General features: G+C 33.5%; 1 protein-coding gene across 2 annotated transcripts in view; it reads left to right on the top strand.

The window, feature by feature from the left end:
• The window catches only part of LOC119073430 (nuclear pore membrane glycoprotein 210), a 28,810-nt gene extending 11,461 nt beyond the window's left edge, over window positions 1-17,349 (top strand). For both annotated transcript variants that reach the window (XM_037178902.1, XM_037178901.1), the window contains exons 20-26: window positions 2,175-2,389; window positions 2,483-2,719; window positions 2,874-3,020; window positions 3,392-3,674; window positions 3,758-3,802; window positions 15,032-15,118; window positions 15,181-17,349. In XM_037178902.1, the coding sequence (XP_037034797.1) occupies window positions 2,175-2,389; window positions 2,483-2,719; window positions 2,874-3,020; window positions 3,392-3,674; window positions 3,758-3,802; window positions 15,032-15,118; window positions 15,181-15,281 (1,115 nt within the window). In that variant the 3' untranslated portion in view covers window positions 15,282-17,349. The remainder of the gene's footprint in view (window positions 1-2,174; window positions 2,390-2,482; window positions 2,720-2,873; window positions 3,021-3,391; window positions 3,675-3,757; window positions 3,803-15,031; window positions 15,119-15,180) is intronic.
• The last annotated feature ends 9,615 nt before the right edge of the window (window positions 17,350-26,964 follow it).

Below are 26,964 nucleotides of genomic sequence, written 5' to 3'. Positions count from 1 at the left end.
GAAAACCCATGTAAAATTTCAATCAAAAAATTCTTTTGTGCGTCCTCGGTTTTCGGTCGATTATTTGTTTTGCTGGGGTGGCAAAGCGGATGGTTTTTTTCTACTTCTTCTTAAAGAGATACCAAAACCGATGTATGTAAATGCGTTCAGATGATGAGTGAAGTGGGTGAGGTTCTTTTTACTTTGAATTAACTATTTTTATATCAACATAAATTGAATGGTAACGGTTGCAGAGAGAGGGAGAGAGTGTGTGTGTGGTGTGTATGTTGTTTATAGACGAGACAATGCGTACACATATTGTTTTTGGGGGGAGTTAAGGGTACGTTTTTGGAATGGGATTTCGGCACCAACCTGCTATCGAAACTTATTGGATAGCATTTTTAATGGTCCATCAAATTGGTTTCTAGTTTCTTTTTTCTCGGATTTTATCGTTGGTTAAGGGTTTTATGATTACTGTTTCATTTGATGTTCGGTTCATATATTTTAGCGTTTTCATCAAGGCATTTGTGTTGGAGTCCAAGAATCTGGGAGACAGGTTCGAGTGGAAACAACAGCTTTATAAAGAGAAATTTAATGTGTCCGAACTTGACGAATATAGAATTTTGACTAAAGTTTACTATGATTACAAATTGATGAGATTGCTATGTGAATCGCCAACACTCCTCCTCAACCAAATCAATTTGTACGTTTCACTTTTGCATATTAAACACGAAACAAATAATTTGATGAAAAATCAGTCTCCTCCTGAATTAACAATTAGTGCCGAGTCTATGAATTTATGTATTCGATTCAAACCGTTCTTCGTCATTATGTTCACTCGCACAATGCTTGGTCTTGCTGTGCCATGCAAGACTATGCATACTGCCATGCTCAGCTATGTGATTTGTATCACCATGCTCAGCTATGCAAACTGCCATGTCGTTGCTATGCAATGCTACACCAAAGCTACACGCTTCACCATCTTCATTCATCACCCGAAAAATGTCTCCAATCTTCCAAACTTCATGTGAATCTCCAACCAATATTTAGCTATGCTGCTACGCTTTGCTACGCTAAATTATGTTGGATTCATTTATTTCCACACGATTCAATGAACGTCCCTGGGCCCATAACCTGTTGGAGTCCAAGAATCTGGGAGACTGGTTCGAGTGGAAACAACAGTTTTATAAAGAGAAATTTAATGTGTCCGAACTTGACGAATATAGAATTTTGACTAAAGTTTACTATGATTACAAATTGATGAGATTGCTATGTGAATTACCAACAGTTTGAAGTAAAGTAAATCACTTCGCATTCATCTGTTATCGATAACGACGACAAAAACAATGACCAGCTCTGCGTAATATGGTCCTTTATACAGTAAAATTCATGTTTAAAAAAATGAAGTACAAGATTTGAAATCAACAGATTAACACTACTTTGATAGATGGAAGTAATAGATCCGATAATAATACTGGTCATATGCTTGCCGTCTGTAACACGTTAAAGTTTTAAAGTGTTTTAACATTCGGATTGTGTAATAACAATTCCACTGCGTTTGGTGTACAAAGGGTCACTGGGATTTGGGTATTTCAACTTGGATATTCCTATGACAGGAAAATGCTCAAAAATGTTCAACGCATCCATAAATCAGCTACCAATCTACATGTAAAACATTCATGCAAATTGCTCCCAATTTTCCGGTCGATGTTTAGGTGATAAATTTTACTTTTAAATTTAACAATCAGCGGCTTGAATGGGTATTCTTTGTCAACGGTGACACTTATAATCCACAATCTATTTTCGTATGGTCTTTCGGTGTGATGGTGTGTTTAATGAAACGGTGGAAATTATTGAGGCTGTTTGGTGTAGGAGTTTTGGTTGTGAATATTGTGAGGTGAACTAACCTGATGATGTTAGATTAATAAAATTACATTTTGTATACAATGGTCGATTTTCTATGTATGCAATGCGTATTATATAATGCATCCAGCTAGTATACATGCACACCCACATAGTAATTTTCAGGAACTATTTTTAGGGAAACATTTTCCCACATTTTCCAATGTTTTCCTTAATTTTTCTCAAAAATAATTTTTGGGAAAATTTGGAAAAATGTAGGAAAATTCTGGAAATATTGGGAAAAAATGTCACTTAAACAAACCCTTTTAATCATAATGACCAACATTTTACAGGAGTTGGTCGCGTTCTTGCTGGCGGATCGAAATTCGGTGAAAAGGTGAAAATAGTGAACGGGGATCAGACGCACGACTACTATAAATATGAACTGGAAATTCGTGAGGCTGACGTCATTGAATTTATGAAACCACAGTCGATATTCAACGGTGAAAACTTCCGCGGCTATCTGATTCTAAAAAATCACATCCAAAATGACAAAATATCAAATGTGGTGAGTGTTTTTACCTATCTATCGGAAACGTTTTATCAATTCAGACGCAAACAGCGATGTGAAAAAAAACTTTAAAAAAAACTTTTTTTTCAGTTCGGAAAGAATATCACCACATGCGGTAACAGCATATTGAGTGAAATGCCAGTTAACATTTTTACTTGCAAGTTGAAATTGGTTAATCAAGAGAACACTAAAGTTTTAGACAACTTCAAAGTGGTGTCTATTTTCGATAAGCAATTCGGTTCATATGCTTGTGAGATACAGCTCTTAACATCGATAAGTGAACTGATTTCATCATTGAAAAATCTTGAACTCAGCTTTGAACTTGAAGTGAGTATATACATTGGGTAGTTTAATCATTTCTCTTAATCGTTGCTCGTCTGAAAAGTTTTGTTTAATCGAAATTTTGGGTGGGCGTCTTGTTATGTGTTTGTTGTGGTTGAGGCGTGAATGAAAAATAATAAATTATGCATTAAAATTCCAGTCACAGCTAAAAAATGGTATAACCGACTCAATGGCGTTGAAAATGGTTCCAGCGATAAACGTAATTCCACATCAAATTTCAGTGGATCAATTATCGCAACAAACAATAACTATCAGCGGTTTGGACAAAGTTCTTCACAGTGTTGAGGTGAGACATTTAGTTTTATCGTATGCTATGGGAATCCATTTGAAACTCCACTCAGAACGGGTAGACAAATTGTGAAAGTTTTTCGACATTTAATGCAGTTGAACAACTCATCCAGATAATTGTCGTAGTTCGTAATGTTGATAATCAAGATTGAAACTAAGATTTGTGTCATTCTAAAGCAACAACATGTTGATGCTTCTGCATGTTTTTGTGACTGCTTCTTTTTTTAATTAAAATTTGCATTTTAAATGCTTATAACGTAAACTGCCATCAGCTCGGTTGTTTTATTGATCCACATTTACCATAAAATGTTGGTTTTCTGCAGCAAAACATTTAACTTCATTCATCATACATTACTTTCCTCTGTATAGGTCAAACCATCACATCCATCAATACTGGAAATCACACAGACCGCAAAATCTCACGGAATGTTACAGTACAAAGCAAAGCTATTGCAGTCATTGGATTCTGTCGCTGATGAACCAATTTCAATTAAAATTATTTCACCTCTAACACAACAGGCCGTTGATGTTTATATCCAGTCGAACAATCTAATTGGCAACCAGCAGAATTTATCATCGCACATCTTTAATTTCGTAATGCAATTCGGTTTCATAATTTCTGCATTAATTATTTTAGCGGTTACCATATGGGGTGAGTGTAATGTGAATTGTGGTTCGATTGATATATTTTGGAACGATGAAATTGATTTTTTTTTTCTATCTAAATTTTTCTAGTGGGTGTTTTCTGTTTCAACTCGAAAACTACAATGAATCCACAAGGTGAGTAGATTACTAATTTACTTTTGGGGAATTATAGTTTCCATCGTTTGACTGAAATTTTTTGTGCCAATGAATCTAATTTTCCTAACCATGCATACCTTGCATGTGATTCACGACAAAAAGTGTCGAGTCCATCAATACGTTCTTGTTGGGATAATATCTCTTTTCACCATTAAAACCAGGGTAAGGAGAGTGTAACTGAACAAAGAGAGTTCTGACAAATGATCTGTGCGTTGCACACCTCTCAATTTATTCAAATTTGAAATTCAAACGAAATTTTGTTTTCTTTGATAATTGTTAAGTCAATGGGGCTTTACTTGAACATTAGCTCTCGTGGGTGGTATAAATTAGATTCTTTTACAAAAAATTGACGTTAAACGTAAACAACTCGACAAGTTTAATTGAATAATTGTCATGTACATTATACGCGGAAGTGTTTCACATGACATAGTCAAAGTTTCGAAGTTGAAGTGGGCATGTTTAGTGTCATGTCATATGAAAATATCAAACTGAAAGTTTACGCTATTAAGGGGCACGGATGCTTTGCTGAAAAGCATAATATTTGGGTGTTTCTTAATTGTATTTTAGATTATTTTTGATGATGTCATTAATCCAGTTACCATTTTCGAAAACATACGACCGCAAAAACGACCACAAATGTGTTAGCTTTTAAAAAAGAATAGAAAAATAGATTGGGTTGTAGTGCTCTGAGAGAGACCAAAATTTTAATAAACTGCTAAGTTTCCTTTGGTCAAACTGCTACAACCAAATCTATATTTTTTGAAAAGGTAACACATTTGTGGTCGTTACTAGGGTCGTAATTTTCTTAAAAAGTGGATAAAAGATAAAATACGAAACGCACGAATGTAGGATACAATTTGAGCTAGGTATCCATGGCTCTTAAGAGGCATCGGTGCTTTACTGAAAAGCATACATTAGGGCGATTTTTAAGCACAGGATTTTAGTTTACTTTTGACGATATCTTTCCATCAGAATAATTTTTGAAAAATGTACGATCGTAATTCCGACTACGAATGTGGTAGCTTTCAACAGAAAATACACTTGGTTGTAGCATTTTGACCGGTTTTTAGAAACGTGAGCAGTTTATGAAAACCGAGCTGGTCAAACGACTACAACCAAATGTATTTTCTGTTGAAAGCTAACACATTCTTGGTTGGAATCGCGGTCGTAAATTTTTTAAAAAGGACTCTGATGGTAAGATATAGTCAAAAATGAGATATGAGGCACACAAATGTAGGCTACAATTTTAGCTAAGTACCGGTAGCCTCTTTATGTGAAATTAATTTAATTTTAAATAGGTCGGTTGAGGTTTCACTTCAGAAATAGCTGAGAGACTAGAAAGAACACATCTTTACTGTTGCCATATTACGAAAAAAAAATTAAAAAGTCAGATCAGTTCACGCTCAAAAATATCTCATCAGTTCGTCAAAGTTCTTCTTTTAATCAAATAAAAGGTCGTACTAAAAAACATAACTGAAATAAATTCACCCTTACTGACATGAAGTGTCCTTTCTATTGCAAATATTTGTCAGACTTGAATCCTCAATTCGGTTTTTATCACTCAAGATTATAGTAGCTCACACAAACCTCATATTGCAACAATCCGAATCCGGAATTACCAGAAATTAGTAAAAGTGGAAAACGACTGATTTATTAGAAGTGCTCCTCCTATTTCTCTTAATCTTTCCAATTCCTTCTGAACAACTTTTCTATTTACATTCGCCGAAATTAGAGAGCGAGAAATTAATCCTATTTTAGTATGATTGTTGTATTTATCTTCCGTAAACTTGCGTTGGAGACACCTAAAATGTATATATCAAACAAATAGTTTTTGTTATGACAACCCCCTCCCAGCTATCCAGCATGAATTCGTTATTTTAACAAAAAAAAAACAACAACGACGAATCAGCTATATTGACTCTATGTGTCAACACCCCGATTGTAAAAAAAAAATCAACAAAACACAAAGTTCTTATTCACCCACTTGACCCTATAACGTACCAGCACATAGCACGTCCTTTATATGTATATTCCAACCATGTACAGATGTGACGTATACACAAATATAACACTGTGCAAGTAACATATTTATACATATAATGCCATGCCATTTGAAAAAGCTATGCGATTTTCCTTCGTCAGCCTACGGGACTGAAAAAAACGAAGAATAAATACCTACTTTACGTCTTTATTTTGTACATTTATGTTATGTTAGGTTTTATAAGATGGATTACGATGAAGCCAGAAAAAGTCGTCTTTATCTCGGTTGGTTTTTTTATTATGAAAGCTAAACTCCTCCGCTCCGTTTGTGTCCAAAAGTCTAAAATTTTGATCAAAAATTGGGTACTGAGGAGGCAATAGAGGAATTCGTTGATGATTTTTCAATAGAAATTTTGTTCGACTTTTTCTTATAATACGGTGCTGTTGTCGGTGCTCAAACATGTGCAATTAAAGTCGTAATAGAGTAAACTCAATTTTTACCGAAATAAAATTTTTGTGTATTATAGTAAGATGCTCAGCACTCGTTATAATAATTACACACTGAAAAATCGATCAACCAGCTCCAATTACTACTTCATGCTATATAGTTTGTGAATCCATTAATTATTCAAAGCAAACGTGAACCTCCTCATCAATATTCATTATCAGCTTATATTTAAACCGAATTGTCCGAATTCCAGGAACATCCTCGTCTGTAAGGTTTTGAACTGGTCATTTATTGGAAAATAAATTCAATCGGCTTTTTAGAATAGCGCGACGGTGGATGTAAATGATAAAGTTGTTACTCGATGTCAGTGTCTTTGCGTTCAAAAAAAGTGTAGATTCAGTTGATTAGTGTATGTGCACAAAAAGGCAAGTTTATATGAGACTAGTCTTTCACCTTATTGAACCGTCTAACAATTTGCGTCTACATTGACGATAAGAATGAACGATGAGCTGTAGCACAGTAGTAACAGATTCAATGATTTTATTGCGATGGGTACACTTGTCGTTTCTAAAAGGTCAAAGCAAACATAAGGAACATAATAAGAAAAAATCGTATGTGTCAGGTAGCGAATGATCAAATTACTAATATAGTTGAGATTGTCTGGTCTTCTATACGAAAGAAAAAAATCCCGTCTAACATTCTGACTTATCCAACGAAACATTTTTTTATTGCTGGTATGAAAATGTTTCAGTTAAGTTAATTTTATCACGTATCCTTCGAAGAATAAACAGTCAAATTGTTCTATCTATACAATACGCAATGGCCGACCATACCTTTTTGTGGTTTTGTTACTGTGATGACCACATAAAAACATTATACATTTCCACAAACAAGCGAACGTAACGCATAAACCTTTTTTTCCCTATCGTTTTCCTCGTTTAGCAAGCAATCTTTCGAAATACGGGAGCCCTGTGTACCTTTAATAACATTATGCTTACATTCACAATACAATCACGCTTAAACTTATATATAAATGTAGTTGGGATGATTTATTGTGGTAATTAACTTTTACTGATTTATTAAAACAAAAGCGATTACAATTTATAAATCCATTTGTCGCTATTAATTCCGAATTCCTGTCACATCGTCCGGCACATAATACAATATGGTGTGTGAGCTAGCGTGTATTTTATGTGAGAAAATGAAAATAACTTTTATTTTCTTTGCCATCACAGCGACAAAGAGCTTAAGGTTGGCTAATTAATTAGCTCTTAATTCTTTATTATATGAGCTGCCTTCGTCTTCTATCCACAACATTTGATTCGACATTCAGTTCAGCTACAGATTTCTAAAGTCACTTCAACATTTCGTCAAAATAGCAGAAAGGACGAAATAAAAAAAAAAACTTTTCCACTAATTTGATGTTTTTGGGGGCGATATACAATATTTTTGATTAGTTTTATTGTACATGCCATCACTGACATTGAACATATTTGGCATTTTTGTGAAAGCAATTTATTTGGGCTATTCAAGATACAAAAAGACTGCGTCACCAAGTGTTATATGTGGCTAGTCATCTGCTATCGACGACAAGAATAACCGATGAGCTCTGGCTAGTGTGTGATAAATGCGGAATGTGTGATAAAAATATTGAAGTAAAAGATTTTGTGTATCAGAGAGATATTTTGTACAAATGAAGTAACAGATTCAAAGACTTTGTTGTGATAACATATTATTGACTGAACCCTTGGTTAGTTAAATAAATGTCCAAAGACCACTGGAAAATTGATCTTTCGATCATTCGGATACATAACAATATAAACCAATGAACCAATAAACCAGCTGCATACACACTGTAAACACATAAATTAACTGAGAGAATGTGTCTAGAGTTGAAACTAGAAGCATAAATATATTGAAAACAACAATAAAATAGGAAGAAATGTGCGCTTAAATGTGTTTGTCTCACGAATCTTTCTGTTGCTCACACAACGTAAACAACAAGAATGACCTTAAATGACCTAGCCATCCATCCCAATGTTTATTTTTGCATCGATTTTATTTATCTGGCGTACATTAGAACATCGCCATTATAAGACCTAGGAAAAAGAAATCGATGCTCGAACGTCTAAGATTATTTTACCGCAGATTATAACCTACATCGGCGATAAAATAATCTTCGTCGTTCCTTTGCAAACTGGAAAGAGTTAACGGGTCGTATGGATTTCGTTGAATAACGAATGGTTAACGTTGGCTGGGAAAATATTTACACAATATTTAGGATGTGTGGTGGCTGGTGGGTATACGATGTCCATCATTAAGTCAAAGCATAAATCACTTCGTATATGTATACACATTTTTCCGAATGCTTTTGTGCACACCACATGATGATATTTTACGTAACATGACGAGATATTGAACGGAAAATTGATTTTCAGTTTAGTATTTCTTAATGGCAGAGTACATTTATTCGGGATGAAATCGATATTTTTATTCGCATACTGATGAAGGTATAACATGTTTTCTATCATGTTATGCACCATATCAATTTGGAAAACCTAAAATGTTCATTATTTGTCTTAACTGAAACTTCGTTGTTAGTAAATTGCGAAATTACATATGATTACACAAATGGAGAATTCAATAAACCGTACACACAGACGATGTATACGTTAACGGAAAGACAAATAGCAAATGTAAGGGAATTTCTATTTGATCGGTTCGTGATTAGATAGATAGAAATAAACAACTAAATCGACATCGTATAATCAATGGACTGTCTGGAGCATGTACCATTGTTACGTTATTGTGTTGTTGTTATTTGACAAAGTAAAGAAAAGGTGTTTAAATCTGGCTTACTAGCTACACATTGACGAGAGCATTTTGATTAATAACGGTACGATGACATCTTATTGAAAATAATAATTATATCTCAACCGTAACGTATCATTAGTTTTCCGACGCGTTTAGTAGGTATTGATTATAGCAATTAAGCTACTCACTTCAATAAATCGAAATATTTTCCTTTTCGAGGAACTCATCAATTTCACAAATTATGTTGATGATAGTGGAATGAACAATGAACAATACACACAGAGAAATCTACATCTGCATGAAATTGGAATAGGTGTAATGTAGCGTCATTCAATAGCAAGGCGAAATAGAATTTCATTTCAAATTGTGTTTCATTTTGAACCTCGTACTCCTTTGTGTTCCTGTGGTTTCCTCTTTGGAACCCACACATACAATGTTCGTAAGATTTTTAAAATCATGTCTAATCCGAGCTCTAATCCCACTTTTAGTTTCCCATTAACTCTCCAACCTACTGGCAATGTTATCCAGTCTATTCAGACCATTTTTACGAACTAAAAAGAAGACATAATCTTATAATTCGTTCAGCTAAAAGCTTCTCACAACTACCACCACCACCACCACTCATAATTAATTCGTCAAATTAATTCTATTGTGGAAAGTGTTACATTAAATAAATTTAATTAACTTTTTCAACTTTTCAAAAGGGTCGCTCAAAAATTGCTTTTTCGCTTCCGAAAAAGAGCAATGTCAATTTTTCAAACATAAGATTCCGTGAGCAACAGCATAATCCCGAACTGTAAGTGTTTAATAGTCCCATTAAATATCACATTTTCTTCTCATATTAAAAATCTCCTCACCATATTTTTCTCGTAGAAAGATATCAATTCATGTCGGAAATGGTCTATGATGGCTGGTGTGGTTGGTTGGAAGTATAACTCGTACCGAAATATGGGAAAATACACAAATAGAATGTGTATAATGAAATGGGTCATATTCTTTCTTTATACAAGTAAAAAAGCTTTATTCCTCCCCGCAGGCGAATTAATCTTTTCCACCGAAATTATCATTCCAGACATAGATAGAAATTCATATAGCTGATTATATTATAAAAAGCGGCGAAACGTGCATTGAATTCTTAAGATTTAAATTTCTATGTAACCACTGATTACCTTTTTCATCTATTTAAACATCCTTAATCTGTCGCTGGCCTATATATAAATACATCAGCAGTATCCTGCTACTTCGTACTACGTAAAATGGATATTTTTCTGTCCTTTTTTTCCGTATACTGTCATTATACACTCCACGCGTATCATTTTGGCGGCGTAACATTTTTTTGGTAATTTTAAACGACATTACCAACGCTGTTAATCGGAAAAGATTGTCTGAGAAAGAAGTTAGGACGATTTTATGCCATTTGGTTTGTACAACTTAAATCGATAAAATATGGCGCAGCAAAGTCAGTATCAATTACGTTAAGATTGATGCGATAGTACGGCTAGATAACCAGAAAATGTTTTATAATCACAAAGAGGAAATAAATAAATTTTCATCATTTCACCTTCATACTGTAGATTATTCTGATCTCGTGCACACGAACATACATACATCATTCGGACAGAATAGTTTGATATGTAAAATCGAATGCTGTAGAATTTATATTCGAATTTATTCTGCACACTATTTTGAACCCAAAGGAAATATACTTATTTGTTACGAGGAGGGAAGGAATGAAAAATTTGTGCGATTATTGGATGATATTATTCACCTCACCGCTGTGAGCACACAACCAGTAGCTAATATAGTTTCGTTTGAACATTTTCCTAAAATATTGAACCTTTTACAAAAGACATGATGGGATGATTGACGGTGTGATCGGTAAATTTGTTCTGCCAGTTCAGCTGTTTTCTTATGAATCTTTTACTTCAATAGTTTTAATAAATGCTTTTCTATGTAGTAGAGCACAGAGCTCATCTTATGCCATCTGATGGGTAGTCGAGATCTGAAACAACAACAATACCTCCTTCAGTCCCCATTAAAAATTTCTCCCACTTGGTGGTGTACGAATTAGGTCTCGGGCTGACACTCTGCAAGTTTTCGATGGACTAAAGAAATCTCGTTGTATCGTCGGATGTCCAGCCCACTAAACACATATATCTTTCCGAAAACACTCAATAATACTGATATATCAAACATCTCCGAATATCTTACACATGCATTAGCTACATTCGACGAACCCTCGCTAGCACACACATAGATTCGATCCTTCTATAGGTCCTCGCTAATAGCTTGCGTATATTTTTAACAAGCCCCATCCTACACATATCCAAAACATCGATATATCAAAAGGCTGTATAGAAAAGAAAGGAAAAAAACGGGACATATGTCAATATATCAATTACAAAAGTACCTTTCATCTACTTTGAGAGCACAACAAAAGTTTTTCTTTTAAAACAAACTCTAGTTTTAATTAACATCCGAGCCTTTCACAAAATATCTCTCTTTTCTTATATAGACTTCAAATCCCTATGACTAATTCGCTTCTCCTCGCAGAAGATCAAAATTAATTTTGTTTTAGAAGTTTTTCATAATATTTTTTATTGAAATTTTTTCTCTAATTTTATTGTGTTTTTCTTTTTAATATCCTCAACAACTAAGTGTTATTCCACAATCGGCCTAATTTTTTTTTCTTGCTTCTTGCTTCTTTGTGTTTCGGACGAATTTGCGTTATTACATTATGATTTCCTTTTTTATGTATTTCTTCATTATATTTTGTTTACTTTGGGTTATGGCTGCGATTTTTTCTCATTCTTTTATTCGTTGTCCGCTTTATTTAGATATTAAGACAATGATTAGGTTTTGATGAGATTTTGTGCGTTTATTTTATTGAATAAGTTATCTTCTTGTACGATTTTTTTAACATTAAATTTGGCTTAAATTGTGCTTCAATAAAATGTATAATCATTGGTGATGTGGAGAAGCATGTCTCGATACAACCGAAGTACGACATTTCTTCGTGATTACATCTATTCGTCAATTTGTTAACGCATCGACGAATACAATGGTCTGTTTATATACATTTTTGTCAAATACAGATTCTGATTCAAGAGAATTTCCTGACCTACAGACCAATTGACCGAAACGAACTGAGAAAATATCCATTGTCAGTTTCGCAAAAATGCTTTTCTTCATAAAATTCAATTTAAACAACTGACATTCGAAAGAAAATACTTCCAATCACAAACCGTAGATCCATAAAATTCATGTAGCATTATACCAAGACAGAAGAATGCTTTTGCAGTTCTTTTTTATTTAGAGCTTTTTCACACTGACCTCCCGCGATACAGATTGATTTGATTTATTTGTGTTTACTTATAACTTAACAGCTGGTACTCACCCCTCTCTGCAAGAGAGCAAGTTTGTTTTTTCAACATAATTAATAATTCAAACTAGAAAATGATCGAGAAAATAGCGATTGGATTTTCCGTTGCTTTGTTCTCCGTTATAAAGACCTTATACCGTACCCTTACTCAATCACATCAGGTGTTGACAATACTTAATGAAAACATATAACGGAGACAATGAAGGTGTTTAGTAAATTAGAAACTCGAGGTACTATACATCGTTGTTTATGCATATTGTAAGTTCACTGGCGTATTAATAATGTCTTAACGAAAGCAGAAAAGCCTCAACAAAGGACTGATATAGTTGACAAAGTGCTTTGAAAACAAACTAATTAATTTACAATGTGTAATATCAGAGCGTATCCTAAAATATTCATTCAATTTTATTATCACAAACTAACAAAGAATTTCCAATGAAAATTGATTCTGTGCATGCGATGCATTTTCTCTGGAGATAAACCAGAAACTGAAACTGTAATTTTCTAAAATTAATTATTTGATTTTACCGAATTAGAGACATTTCAATAATGGTAATGATATTGTTTTGCTGTCGGAAATAGTCTGGATACAGAACCAAATGCATGTTATTATCCCCTAATATTCAATACATATATCTGTTTTATAAAATTAATTTGTTTTGCAAAACTTTAGAGCCGTTTGTTTATAGTGGCAAGTTTACCAGTAATTTAAAATAATTGCTTGCTAGGGAATAGAAATTACTTAGACATGTGGTTATTAAAATTAAATAATCTCGAGCATTAATATAACCCTCGATCGGAGCTGGCAATGAACGTATTTCCTTGGTCACAACGCATATAGAGAAGGTTTATATCCTGTTATTTACAAACACTTCGTATCTCGATACAATCATTAGATTAAAGTAAGGTGTTAAATGAAACATCTTTTACTTCATCAGTTTTAACATAGATGCAACAACACTGGTCAAAACTTATTACAGATATCTATAGCCATTATGTCTCGAATAGAATCAAAGTTATTTACATGCTACATGCGTCGAAAACCGTACTTTTCATGTTTCAAGCACTTCTTTCGACGCCCTTAGCATGTAAAATCCATTACATAACTCGGTATAAAAAGTGAAAAGTCTCGTTTTCGTGTGTTTATTTACCTCGGCTTCGCCTCGGATCAATAAAATTCACACGAAAACTCTACTTTTCATCTTTTTATCCCGAGTCATGTAAAATACTATTGATTCTCGCTTACTATATCGTTGCTAACTTTGACTGTTCGAGAATTGACTAACAGACTTGTTGTGTGTGTGTGTATTTGTGCTGTGTACTCAACTACTCAATAAGCACTCTGATGTTTGTTTTTCACGTAAATAGATTTGATATATTTCTGAGGTATAACCTTTTCTTCACGTTTCTCTTCTCTAATGGGGCTGACTTGAATTCCCAACAATTTACTTAAAAAATGTAAGTTAAAATATGGTTGGTGTATGACCAAGTCGATATATTCTGTTCAGGTAAATATTCACCAGCAGCAAAGAATTCATTCACATTTGTTGAATGTTTATTTTGTGTGGGTTCATTCTGCTGATTGCTTCAAGAGAATGAGTTTGCCGGTGTAACACATTTGAATTGTAACAAAATGGTCGAATTTCAATGAATCTCAATCCTATACAAACGGTTTAACCGGTAAAAAATTATTTAATGGAAATCCTATACAAATAAGAAAAACTTAATTTTGTTGATGTATACCATGTTTCTCCTCACCTCTACGTTTTCTCTGCTCTTACATGGATGTATATATACGAAATGATCAAAGCACAATTTGCGAATACTTAAAGCCGCACTGTGATTCAGAAACAAAATATTTTTTTAGGGGAGTTTTTCTCGTGTATCGAGGGGGGTTTCAGATGATTCAAAAAAGAAATCGGAGCGATTTCGAATATAAATCGCATATGGTATGAACTGAACACCCTAACTTTATAAGTAAAGTAACCGGAGGGTGATATCTGTGGACATGTACACACGTAGTGTAGAATTAGGGAACAATATAGCGTCGGATGAAAGTGTCAGAATTGTTTCATTATTTCATGAACTTGACACATTGAGTGCATCCAAGGTTAAAGTGTACATTGGGTAAGGTGGCAAAAAAATGTTTAATCAATGGGAGACGTGTGATGGGATATGATGTGAGATTCACAAAGCGTACATCAGATACGAGTACGATACATATGGGAGTCTGAATCAATTTTCGATAATGTCTCGAACTATGTTCTCGTAAAAAATTGTAAGTTTTATCAATAAACACTGCAGGATGGAGTTTGATTCATGCGTCTCCCTACACTACATAATATAAGTTCTTATTAATATGAGAAAGTTCTGGATTTTATTCTCATCTAAAAATCTCGTTCAACAGAGTTATTTATATTTTGTATGAATTGAATTATATTGGACTCATTCCAAGAACTTTGTCGACGCTGTAGAGGAGATATCATTTCAAAGAATCAATTGATACAGCTATCATACAGCTATGCGTATCTCATCATGCAGCTAATTATATCAAGACATTAAAATATGCGTTTTTAAATTACAGCTTTCTCGCCCCAAAAGAATGGATCGCTCAATCAGACATTATTACGACCAGCATACACTCCTCAGCCGCAGTATCCAACCTACACAAGTAAGTCTTATAGAAATTTTCCTTCTTTTTTTTTCGTTTAAATGTAAATTCTGTACGCATAGGAAATAATTCACCACAATCAAGCCCGCAGAGTTCAGGCTCAGCTGAATCACCCATATATGGAGGATCACCATTAAATAGATACAATCGACGGTATCTGTAATATTATTATTTCATTAAGTTTCATACAAAAATTTTTGTTTGTAATTCTCCCATTTTTGTTTCTTTCAAACTTAATTAAATTTCACCTGTACATAGGTGGGTTGATAATAAAAAAAAATCAATCTGCAACTCATACCTTTCATCGATTGATTATTATTGTAAAAATGAACGTAGCAGACAATTTGACATCGCTGGTGGAAAAATTGATCATCATGAAGAACCTAATTTCCAACAGCGATTCGTTTTGTATTGATATCTGAAAGATTCGACTTCGACGACAGGCCAAATTTGAATTATTAATAGTTGTGCCATGATTTAGTCCCCTTCGAAGCAGAATGTTTTGATATAGAGAGTTAAATATTGAGAAATTAAAAGAGTATTCAGTGGCGTGAAGTGTAGAAAATGTGATCTCTGCGGCATACAAATAGTCATTTACATGATACATGCGTCGAAAATCTTACTTTTGATAATTTATGAACTTCTTTCTTTATGCACATAGCTCGGACTATAAATAAAAGTCACTATTTCGGGTGTTTGTTGACCTCGGCATCGCCTCGGAGAAATCCCACGAAAACCCGATTTCAATTTTTAATTTTCGTGTTAATTTTACGCGATGTAAACCCGAGTTTTCAAAGGATTCTACGTGCCTTGGGTGTTGAAAGTGTTTAAGGGATGAAAAGTACTGCTTTAGACGCATGTAGAATGTAAAATAAATTAGATTTTGAAACCCAAACGGGATTTCAGATCAAAAATATCGAGTTGAATAACATCCGAGCTTTCCACACGACACTGAATCATCTGTCTTTGCCATTGTATGCATGTATTGACAAGTTTTAAGTTTTGCGAATGAAATCCAATGAAATGTAAAAAAGAAAATAAAAAGTTCTTTTCTAATTGATTTAAAAAGGGCTGCGGTGACTTAAAATTAAATGTTCCGAGTAACGGATTACGGGTAAATTGATAATCGAACTGTAGTAGTTGCTATTCGTTAAAGACCCCAACTAATAAGTTATTTAAGTTTAAAACAAAACAGCACAGCACAGCAACTGTTTCTGTCGATTTAGCTATTCTAAAAAAAATCTTTACGATCTCTCCGTTTTATTCCATACTGAAACTTTAAAAAACTATGTTATCGACTAGTTTCGCCACTGCTGATGCAAAATTGTCAAATATAATACGAAGCTGAACAGTTTGACAAACATTTCCGATATCCTTCGCCTCTATAAATTGGATATTTGAGAATTTTAATTGCGGTAGCGCAACCCTTCACTAACGATACCTTTGACTATGGCATATTGAAGCTCTGATTAGCAAAGTATCTCGATTAAATATTGAAATGTACTTTCTTTACATTTATATGAATGCCATTGTCTGATGTTTGTACATTAACCTCTTCTTTCAAGCTTCTAAAAGCTATGTACATTGTACACTACCGGATTGAAATCAACGATTACTAACAAATTGCGCGAATTTAATAATATAATAGGAGAATGTATCGTCGTTTCCAACAACTTACTCGATTTAATTCCTTAAATCCGACATAAAAGTTACTTACAGAATATGAATAAGAGCTTCCCATTGTAGTTTTGTTTAAAATAATTTTCGTTGTTAAATGTAACATTTATCGAGCAACTTGTGCAACGCTTTTCAGATGTAATTAAACGTACTTGCTTTGTATTCATCTTCATTTCATTTACCTTTTTAGGCATAGCTAAGAGAGATTACGACTGAAATAGTTTTGTTGGAAATGTTTATTTTAAATGCTGTGCTTAAATATATGTATGTATGTGTGTGGTAGTTGGTTATAAGTGGCTTAAAGTTTAATTTAATAATTTTTGTTTCGTACGGGATAATAAAAAAAAGAATTTTTGGATGAATGTTGTGTGCTTTTCTGTTGAAAAGATTAAAACTGTTTATTAGTCTGCTAAGCATTTTACCAAATTCAAAACCGAAATTTGTTATGAAAATGTGAAAAACTATTCATCAAAATTTAATCTGATGATGTAACTCTAAGTAAGGTTTATGTTTTTTAAAATAAAGAATTTTGTTAATAAAATGACTTCAACCAGCTTAACGTATTTCATTCTCTGGTACCCATATCCATTAACAGAGCGGCTTTTCAGTTCATATTCAATATGTAAGGAGAAATTTGACGGACGTTGCGAAATGAAATTATGGGAGACTTGTTTCGGCGTAAGTATTTTCTACGACGACACATATTTTTGCACTCTTCCAGCGACCGGCGATCAACACAAATAATTGTAATTTTTACAAAAAGTTGATAACAAGTTATCAAATGAGCGAAGCGAGGTGATGTGACGATAAACACATTGTCTGACAAAAACAGATCCATTTCTCAAGTTGTTGCATACAACGTTTTCTGCAACCAGCTGCGAAAAGTTACTGAACGAAAAATTGTATGAACGAACAAGCGTAATGCTTCTATCTACGCTTCAAAAATTGGTTCACTGTGATTATATATCTCAATAGCCGAATGGTTAGAGGCGTTGCTCGATAATAATTGGGTTTTGGTGTGGGAGTTCGAAATTTAGCCAGGGCAGCATTTGTATGTATGGCGAGGTGTATGGTGGTTTAAAAGGAGTCACAAAATGTATATATGAAAATCCATTTCGTCACTCAGCAACGAAAATTGTATATCAAAATCGGTTTCGTAACTAGTGACTAAAAGCAAAATATAAAAAAACGGAGAAAAAAAGACCGCTCGAGAATGTCTTTAGAAACTAAATGTTAAGAAATATAACTACCCGAAAAATATCTGAAATTTGCGAAGACATCTTTTTATTAATGGCTTTCATTTGGAATATTGCAAAGCGGTTGGAACATGATTACATCAATTATATCAGGCATGGACACAAGAATGCTTTTGAAGTGGAATATGAGAACTAAGAACACTGTGGCTATTTCATACGAAAATGAACTAACATTTCCGTTTATGATTCTCTGGAGATGTACAAAGGTATGACCTACTTCTTAGAGTGGTATTTTTTGAATAGCATTTTAATGCAAAATATAAGGCAAGACGTACATATTTAATACTTCTCACAGGTCGAAGCAGTGACAAAAGCCATTCGCTATTTCATTCCAACACACTCAAAATCTCAAAATCGTTTTACAACTACAGTTACAGCCGTTTTATTCCATTGGTTGCACTCTTTTGTAATCTTATGGGTATTCGTTGTTTTGGCGAGTGCGAATAGTCAAATCGAATGTGAAATGGCTATTCGCACGCGCGTGCGAATAGTCTAAGACAGTGTGGAATGGATATAAGCACGCGCGTGCGAATAAAATAAGCCAACTAAGAACTGCAGGAATTGATAAGTGGGCATCCTGATGAACTTATTGAAGATTGGAAATCGCAAGCTGGATGCTAGCTTGTATACGTATGACCCTTTACCCATCTCTTTTGTCACTTTTGCATGGACGCAGGTATACTTTTTCTATTATTGCGCATTTGTCAGTCTTTATGAATTGCCACGGTGAATCTCTCACGGGGATCGTATTATCAATAATATTTACACCAAAATGACAGTGAATCACACATAGAGATCATTAAATTTCTACTCGGGTTGTACGCCAATTGAGGGTCAGTTCCTTGTGTGATTGTCCTTCACCTGGTTGGCATAGCGTAATCTAGGAGGCAAAGCGATTGAAATACATCGCTCGCTGGGTATGGTGAAGTCGGAGTCAGATGATCAAATTTTGACGCTTACAGTTTAGCAGACCATATTTTTTAGTATACAACTGGTCGTTTAGTCGCAATGATATTTTAACAATTTTTTTCAATTTGTTCGTTTTCAAGAGGTGAATTTGAATTTGAACTCGTTCTTGTGGAAACATTGTATTACGATGTTACTGTCGGAACATCGAAAACGGCTTGGTGGGGATCAATTTATAAAATAAAGAGACTTTATATCCTCTTTACGGTTCTGAGACACATTTAAACGATGCTGCCTTAATCAAATTGTGGAATGTCATTTTACGATCTCATGGAACTGAACCTATCTACGATCAGTTTTATAGAATGCAAACAAACCTATGTCTACAAAAAATCTACGATTGATTTTTTTCCTACTTTTTATTCGCTCACGATCCGAATCGAGAACCGTTTTGGTGGTGTGACAAGAGGTGGTTTCGAGTGCAATGCAACAGATCCTGTTACTTTTTCATTTATGCCAGCATACCGGGGTTGGATTAAAAAAAAGGGACCGGAATTTAAAACTGCACAAAAAATTCCGTTTCTTTCTTTCTCCTACTGCTCGTTTCAATCGACAAATGATTCCGATGAGCAGCAAAATTGCACCGACAAGAGCCACAATAATGCATGAGACCTGAAATGGAATCGAAATGAAGAACTAAAAATTGGCTCTGCCTACCTCTGAATACTCTGCCTAGTCTTAGGAACAATGACAATTATATCGAAAATTAAGAGAATTTTTCTTATAATAGTCTTTCAGCACAACGTGATAAATACTGCTGAAATATATGCATGGCTCTGCGTGGTGATCATTAACTATTACGATCTGTAAAGAACTGAAAACAAAAACGGCAATACATTAACATAGCCTGATGGGTCACCATTTTAAATTAAATATTTAGGCAAATGATTTGAATAAAACTGTAATGACGGACTATCCAGAAAAGAAATTGTCAGTTTCCAGCCACATCGTCCGAAAATGTTACACAGACTTTGTAATAAAAATTCCAAGTTGTTAACTGAACCACAGCCACAATATATACGATTACGGTATTTTAATGTTATACACCCTAAAATAAAGAGAAGAAAGAAACCACTAAAAGCAATGTCAGTCATAATTTGTTTAATTGCACGAATAAACTTCAACTCTATTCTATGAAAAGATGCAAGATTTCCATCTAAGAGAAAAATGTTAATTTAACAAAATAAAACATGACTGATGTTATTGCGATCTGGGCAGTATAATAAAAACCACAGAGACGCGGAACGGGCACAAAAAAAAACTGAAAATAAAATGATACACAGAACATAATCATAATACACTAAAAAAAATAATTCTAACAGTATAAAAGGTCTTTTTGTCTCTTAAGCTATACCAAGACCAAAATTGTCAAGTAAAATCCTACACCCCCATTCCTCATGCCAAATAATTTGCGAGAACAATTATACGTAAATATATGTACGTAAAATTTGCATAGACGGATATTTTTCACTGAAAACGGAAAAACCAGAAAAAAGAATTAGAGCAAAATTGTATGTATACATCATGAGTACATACATTGTACAGAACGTAAAATCCAGTAGCAGCCACATTTACAAAGTGTATGTACGTATATTTACCTCATCGAGTTATCTTTTATTTAGCTTTGTATCAGAAATGAAATATTTAGGGGTAATTTCCGGTGTTAATGATAATTACAGGCCAACTCGTATCTCTGTTTTTGTTCCATGTCTTCTGCAATTAAAGTAGGGTTCCCAGATCATAAAACTAAAATAGTCGAAATATTCCTTTCAAAATGGAGTACTGGAGAGAATGGCTCTTGTGGTAATAAAAAAGAGTGTAATAAACAGTGGTGTAATTGTGTTTTGAGTTTTGACTTTAGAGGACACTATAACGAGGTCTCTAGAACCTCCAGTACCAAGGAATGAAAAAATTAGACAGAGTTGAGGTCATGACCTCAAAATAGAAATTGTCTGGAAACCCTAAATAAAGCCACCGAATTTAATATGCAGACATTTGTTACAGTGATAGAACTGTGAAATATTAGAAAATGCCGTTTATAAGATATGCGTGTTTTGTGCGATATAATGTGGCAATAATAATCAAACTCAGTAAATTATTAATAGCAAATTTCAACGTAAACAAATATACACACGAGATGTATGTGTACGTACACAAAGCTCGAATATACATATTTTTGCTTATTTTGAAATGATTTCACAATGAAACGTAAATAATATTGAAAAAAAAGTGTCCATTTCCAGTTAGTCGGTTCGGAAAACTTAATTGGCGATGAAGTGAAATTGTGAAATCAATGAATAATAAAAGTTCTCTTTTGTACTTCCCGTCTTTCTGTACAATTTCGCTTTATAAAACATCGGTTCCGGAAATGTTTGATTTAATTTTCTCTTTTTTCCTTATGAATGCACTGAACGTATTATGACGATAGCGGATACACAGATATGAATTAAAAAATAATACAATTTACCGACAGAAGAAATTAAATTTTCATTTTTTCTTAACCTTTTACTAATGGCTTAAAAACTGTTATAGACACCGACGTCGAGACTAACTAACGTCGTCATATCATAACATTTAAGTGCACTACATACCCTCAAAAACGTGAGGTAAAGCTAACTTCTTTTTTAAATTTTACCTCAAGTTTTTGAGTAAAATACCTTGGCAATGGTCAAATGCTGGAAATAACAGTTCTTGTGTGTTTACCAACCTCGGTTCCGTCTCGATCGGTAAATTTCCACAAGAAGTATCGTATCCAGCATTTGTTTCAGTTGCAGCAGTTTTGACAAATGTGAGGGTTTTGGAACGAGCCGAAGGCGAGTGAAGTATTCACGCAAGCCAAAACAATAATTTACTCAAAAACATGTGATAAACTTGACTTAACTTCACGGCGTTCAAATTTTACATCGAAGTTTTTAGTAAAATAGCTTGCTTGGCAATGATGGAAATGGTACTACTTGTGTGTTTACCAAAATTTCCATAATACATGCTAGCGGACGGTAAATGCATTTTTACACACAAAAATTGACGTAAAGTGTACTTTACTGAACGCTAGCATGTAAATGATATTGATTGCCTACTGTGAATGATTAAAAGTTAAATCTTCCAACAAAAGAGTCTTATGTAGAATTTATAAGCCTGAAAGACAAAAGTAACATTTTGTTTCAACAGTTTCACGTTTTAGTAGTATGTATAGAAAGAGGCATTCGCAGATATGTCAACAAAATCAATATTTAGGTATTTTGCGTTGGGAGCAACCGAGTCTCTGTTCTATAAACACTCACACAGTGTCAACCTGTAACAGAAAAGTCTAAATTATTTGGAACTTTGTGCAGAAATAATTTTGTAAATTAGACAACACAGTTGAGGAGTTTTAACTTTCAACATTGGATGTAACTTTACTTCAATTAATTCATTCTGAGATTTCAATAGTATGTCTCTACAATTACTATATCAGGATTAAATTTTTGCTGAGTTCTTAGGATTTATTTTTTATTTGACGCATGCAGGTACAAAAATTGTCTAATTGTACTATGGGAGTGCAGACGTGCTCTTTACTTCTAATTAAATGTTTCGAAATATTGTCTCTAAATTGTTCTTAAGTCAGAAATGTTTTTATTGTCGGAAAAAATCTTTGACAAATTAAGACGGAAGTTTGGAAATTTCTTCATGAAAATTAGTTTACTATGCTGGTGCATGTAATAAGGCTGTTACATGTATAGGCAATAACCTTTACATCACTCGCATAGTAAAACGTCGTACTACACACGGAAAATAAAGTTATATCTCGTATCACGATGAGTAAAAGTACCTCGGGCTGCCGCCCTCGGATACTTTTTCTCATCTGGATACGAGATATCACTTTACTTCCCTTGCATAGTAATGTACTATTCTTTACAATTTAACTGTGTTCGCAACTTTAGGTATTAGAATCTCAATTCGACTTTTTATTTTTATTTTGGATGGTAAAAAAATCAAATAAACCAACAAACCTACAGTCAAATCAAACGCCTCAGTTTATTTTAAAATTTACCTTGATTATCCAAAATAATTCAATTGTAATGCCTTAAGTGGAAATGCGAAAATGAGAATAATCAAGTAAATGGTTCACGTAATGTTTAGTGAAACGTATAACGCTTACAGAAACTTGAAAACAATAAAGATGGGTACGTTCTGTACTAAGCTTTAGATGGTTAAAGTTCACTTTAAAAAAAATTACATAAGTACGAAAACGTAATTGTTTTTAAGAAAAACTCTGAAGAAAAATGTTGGAAACTGATGAGGTTGCTGTTGACTGCTCTTGTATTTGTGTCCGTAAATCACTATATTTTAACAAAAATTCTTAAAAATATGTAGCGACTTTCAGGATGTATATATATATATGTGACATGGAAAGATAACTTTAAGCAAAAGTCGAGGAAGAAATTAAAAAAAAAACGTAATGGCACGTTCACTACACATATACAAAAGCAGTGTTTCATCGAAACTTAAACCGGAGGAAGTGTAAAGTGGCAAAAAAAAATTTTATGCAGGCAAAGTGTAATTTTTCTCTCTTCTGGGTAAATATTTTTTAAGTGGGTTCGTGCCTATATTGTTAAGAATGTAGAATAAGTTACACGGCTATAATCCTATAGTAACAAGGGAGTAGAAATTGAATCTATATAAAATATCTACATTATCGTATCATCCTCTATGTAGGACTTTGAATCAATAAGTGATTTATTGTAACATTAAGGAATATAAATAGGTACACTATTTGAATATTTGTTCATAGAGCTTGAAATATAATGCTTATAAAGTTTTAGTTATTTTCATGAGAAACTGAACATGTGAAAGAAAATGTTTAGAAGGAACAAGTATGGTAAATGCATTGGAGGTATGTATCGAAGTTTACAAAGGGGTCACATTGTACTTTTGATTTCAGAAGGAATGTGAGATTACGTGTTTTTCAGCATTCAACCACATTCAAAATGGATTCAGAATTTCTGAATCTAAACAGACCTGCAATTAGTTCAAATTTTCTTGTCTCTTGACAAGTTTCAATTGTTTGATTATGGCTGGTTGAGTTTTTTTAAAGTTTCTCTATTTTCATTGTAAACAGACTGAGATATACGCTAGGTCCTCGCCAAGGCTCACTGTCGTTCAAAAACTGAAATTCCACAACAAATATTATTCGTCTTGGTATTTCTAACAATATTGGAACGCGGCATGCATTTTGGGAACATTAGGAGCTAATAGAGTAGATGACTTTTATTTATTGTAAAATTTATTTTTTGAAAAGATCGATTTTTTACTGGCTGCGCCACTATGAGCAGTCTTTTTTTCGCTTGTCAATAAAGAATATTTCCTATATTGCATACCACAGGTTCTTCTGTACATTCGAGTGGAAATGATAATCTTGAACAACACATTGAATAATCGGCTTAAGCGACAGGAATTTTGACTAAATAACTTTCCAATTACTTTAAACTAAGATCAGTAAACATTTTGTTACGCCAATGAACTGACTCTATACATCAGCTTGTATACATAATATAGCGTACTTTCGACATCGGCAATATAATTATATTCTTGGGAAAATTGTTTCCGAACCGAATGCGATATACGGGTAGTGTTTAAATTATGCACATTGGATAAATTGATTTAACATCAACATGATTTTCCGAAAAATATTGATGGATAAACTGAACTGTTTGTTGTGAAAGGTACAATGTGGCAAAGCTATTACATCAACTTTATAATTTCAATTGGTTACGGACTGAAAACAAAATGTATAGATATCGTAAAGCTACTTTCAGTTGAAAGTGGACGTATGAATGAAACAATAGGAAAAGAATTATTAACCGAATATTGTGTTTTATTCAATAAAAGATTGATTGATTTCATAAATATTTATAAATTCACAATGTCCTTTGTTCGAATACTAAGATGTAATCAGAAACAGTTGTCCTATCTGTAGAAATTCAATCATTCCTAAAGCGAAAAATAAATGATTGGATTGTAAACGAAGTTATACGTAAAGTCTGTGATACAAACAACAAAGTGACGATATCGGAAGAACCTTCGAGCTGTGCTAAATCTGTGTATACCTAGAGCTCTCGGTGCCAGAAATTGATGACTAACATACTCAGGTGATGCAGACGGATGAGTTACCGAAAGTGTTAGTTAGTTAGCTTTAATTTGAATTTTAATGAGACAAAAATCTTGGAAATTCTCTACAAAACCTGAATGTGTCACGAAATATGTTTCTTGTTACATAATTTATCACACCCCACCCACATAATATAAAGCAGAATCCAAAGTGGATTTGTTCCGTATGCCTCACTTGATTTGATAATCTGTTCCGCGTTTTCAAAATTCCTATTATTTATTCATTTATTTCGCAAGAAATCGAATTTAACTTGGTAAATACGGCAACGATATAACCTTGATGCACACAATTGAAAATCAACAAAGAATTAAAAGTTTAAATTTCAATTCTGAATGTTTACCAAACAATTGAAAATTCATCACTTTATCGTCAAGACTGATTGGTTTTTCAAATCAACATTTTTATGGATCAACAATCAGCGCAAAGGAAATAGCAAAATTCGGAGGAAAAAAAAAACCGGCGAGGAAATTACAATGCAATCTGTTGGTGAGGGAAGGTAGATATTGTGCTGCTTCTACGAAATCATATTATCGATAATAAGGACTCGATTCCGAAATTTATTTGCTTTTCACCTACAGAATCCCAGATTTGTTTCGCATTATAGCATCTGTTGAGTTTAGGTAAATTTTATTTTCTTTGGACAATTTATCGGGAAGCGATCATAATTAACGGTCGGCGGCTTATGAATTTACCAAATATTTGTTTTAATCGTAAAATTTTCGATAAATTCCACAATTTGAAACCACAATCGCATTATTTAGAGTACTTTAAAGTACTAGATTTGGTATTGACCATCTTCTATCTTTAAAACCTTTTAAAATCTGTCATGCTCATGTTGTCGACAACGAACTCAAAAATGTTTTTCTTTTGAAACCAAATATTTGCTGTAGTAGCAACAACGAAGTAAAAGATTTTTGTGTAAAGCCAGATGATAATTTTAACAAATAAAGGTGAAGATTTACTAACCTCAAGCTCACCGTTTGCAAGAAGTTAAATACCTAAATAAAATGTAAAAGGAATTTCTGCTCCAAAGCTTTCATTTGCATATAATTTATTGTGTGTCATGAATAAAAAGAATTTCAAATAAAAACTCGTTGAAGAAATATGACAACTTTGAGCGCATTTAGAAAAAATAAATGGCAACTTCTTAAGTGGGTACGTTACTTTGCTTCAAGAAAACAACACTGTACGTCAGTAGTATTTCTATTAATAATTTTTTTTTAAATGACGCAACTTAAATGAATGTCCTGTGCTGTTTTTTCTCTTTTATTTATTCTTTTCCTCTCTGGTGTAGAATAACATAAATATTCTTTTAAAACTTCACAAAACAACATTCAAGACATTGCTGCTGCAAAAAAAAATGTGTCAAAGTTTGTCTTATTACCAACCATGTTGTGAACCTCTTTTCCAACAACTTTTCGCTACCAATTTTCTTTTTAGTTAAGAAATTCGTTTTTCATTATTAGGTAGTTATTCATGTGTTCCGTACCTTCATTAAAACCATTTCTTATAATTACTTTTTCCATGAATTTATAAAAAGTTTAATTAAGACTCGTTCGATGCGTGCTTCGTTCAAAACAATTTGCAATCAAATAAAGGGTTAAGCACTACATTGCGTTGGTGGTGGTGGTAGAATTAGTGTAAAAAATTATTTTAAAAAAAATCGCAACACGCAACAGCCACCTGACAAAATCATAAATTGTCAATAACGGTTTACATCAATCGATTGACTTTCGACTCGTCGTCGTTTTCAATTTTTTCCAGCCATTAGAGATGGTAATGATTGTCTAATGTCTAGA

Source organism: Bradysia coprophila, unplaced genomic scaffold, assembly GCF_014529535.1.
Source record: "Bradysia coprophila strain Holo2 unplaced genomic scaffold, BU_Bcop_v1 contig_138, whole genome shotgun sequence".
Classification (NCBI taxonomy): Eukaryota; Metazoa; Arthropoda; class Insecta; order Diptera; family Sciaridae; genus Bradysia; species Bradysia coprophila.
The sequence above is the reverse complement of the archived record's forward strand: the minus strand, read 5'-3'. Positions and strand labels throughout refer to the sequence as shown.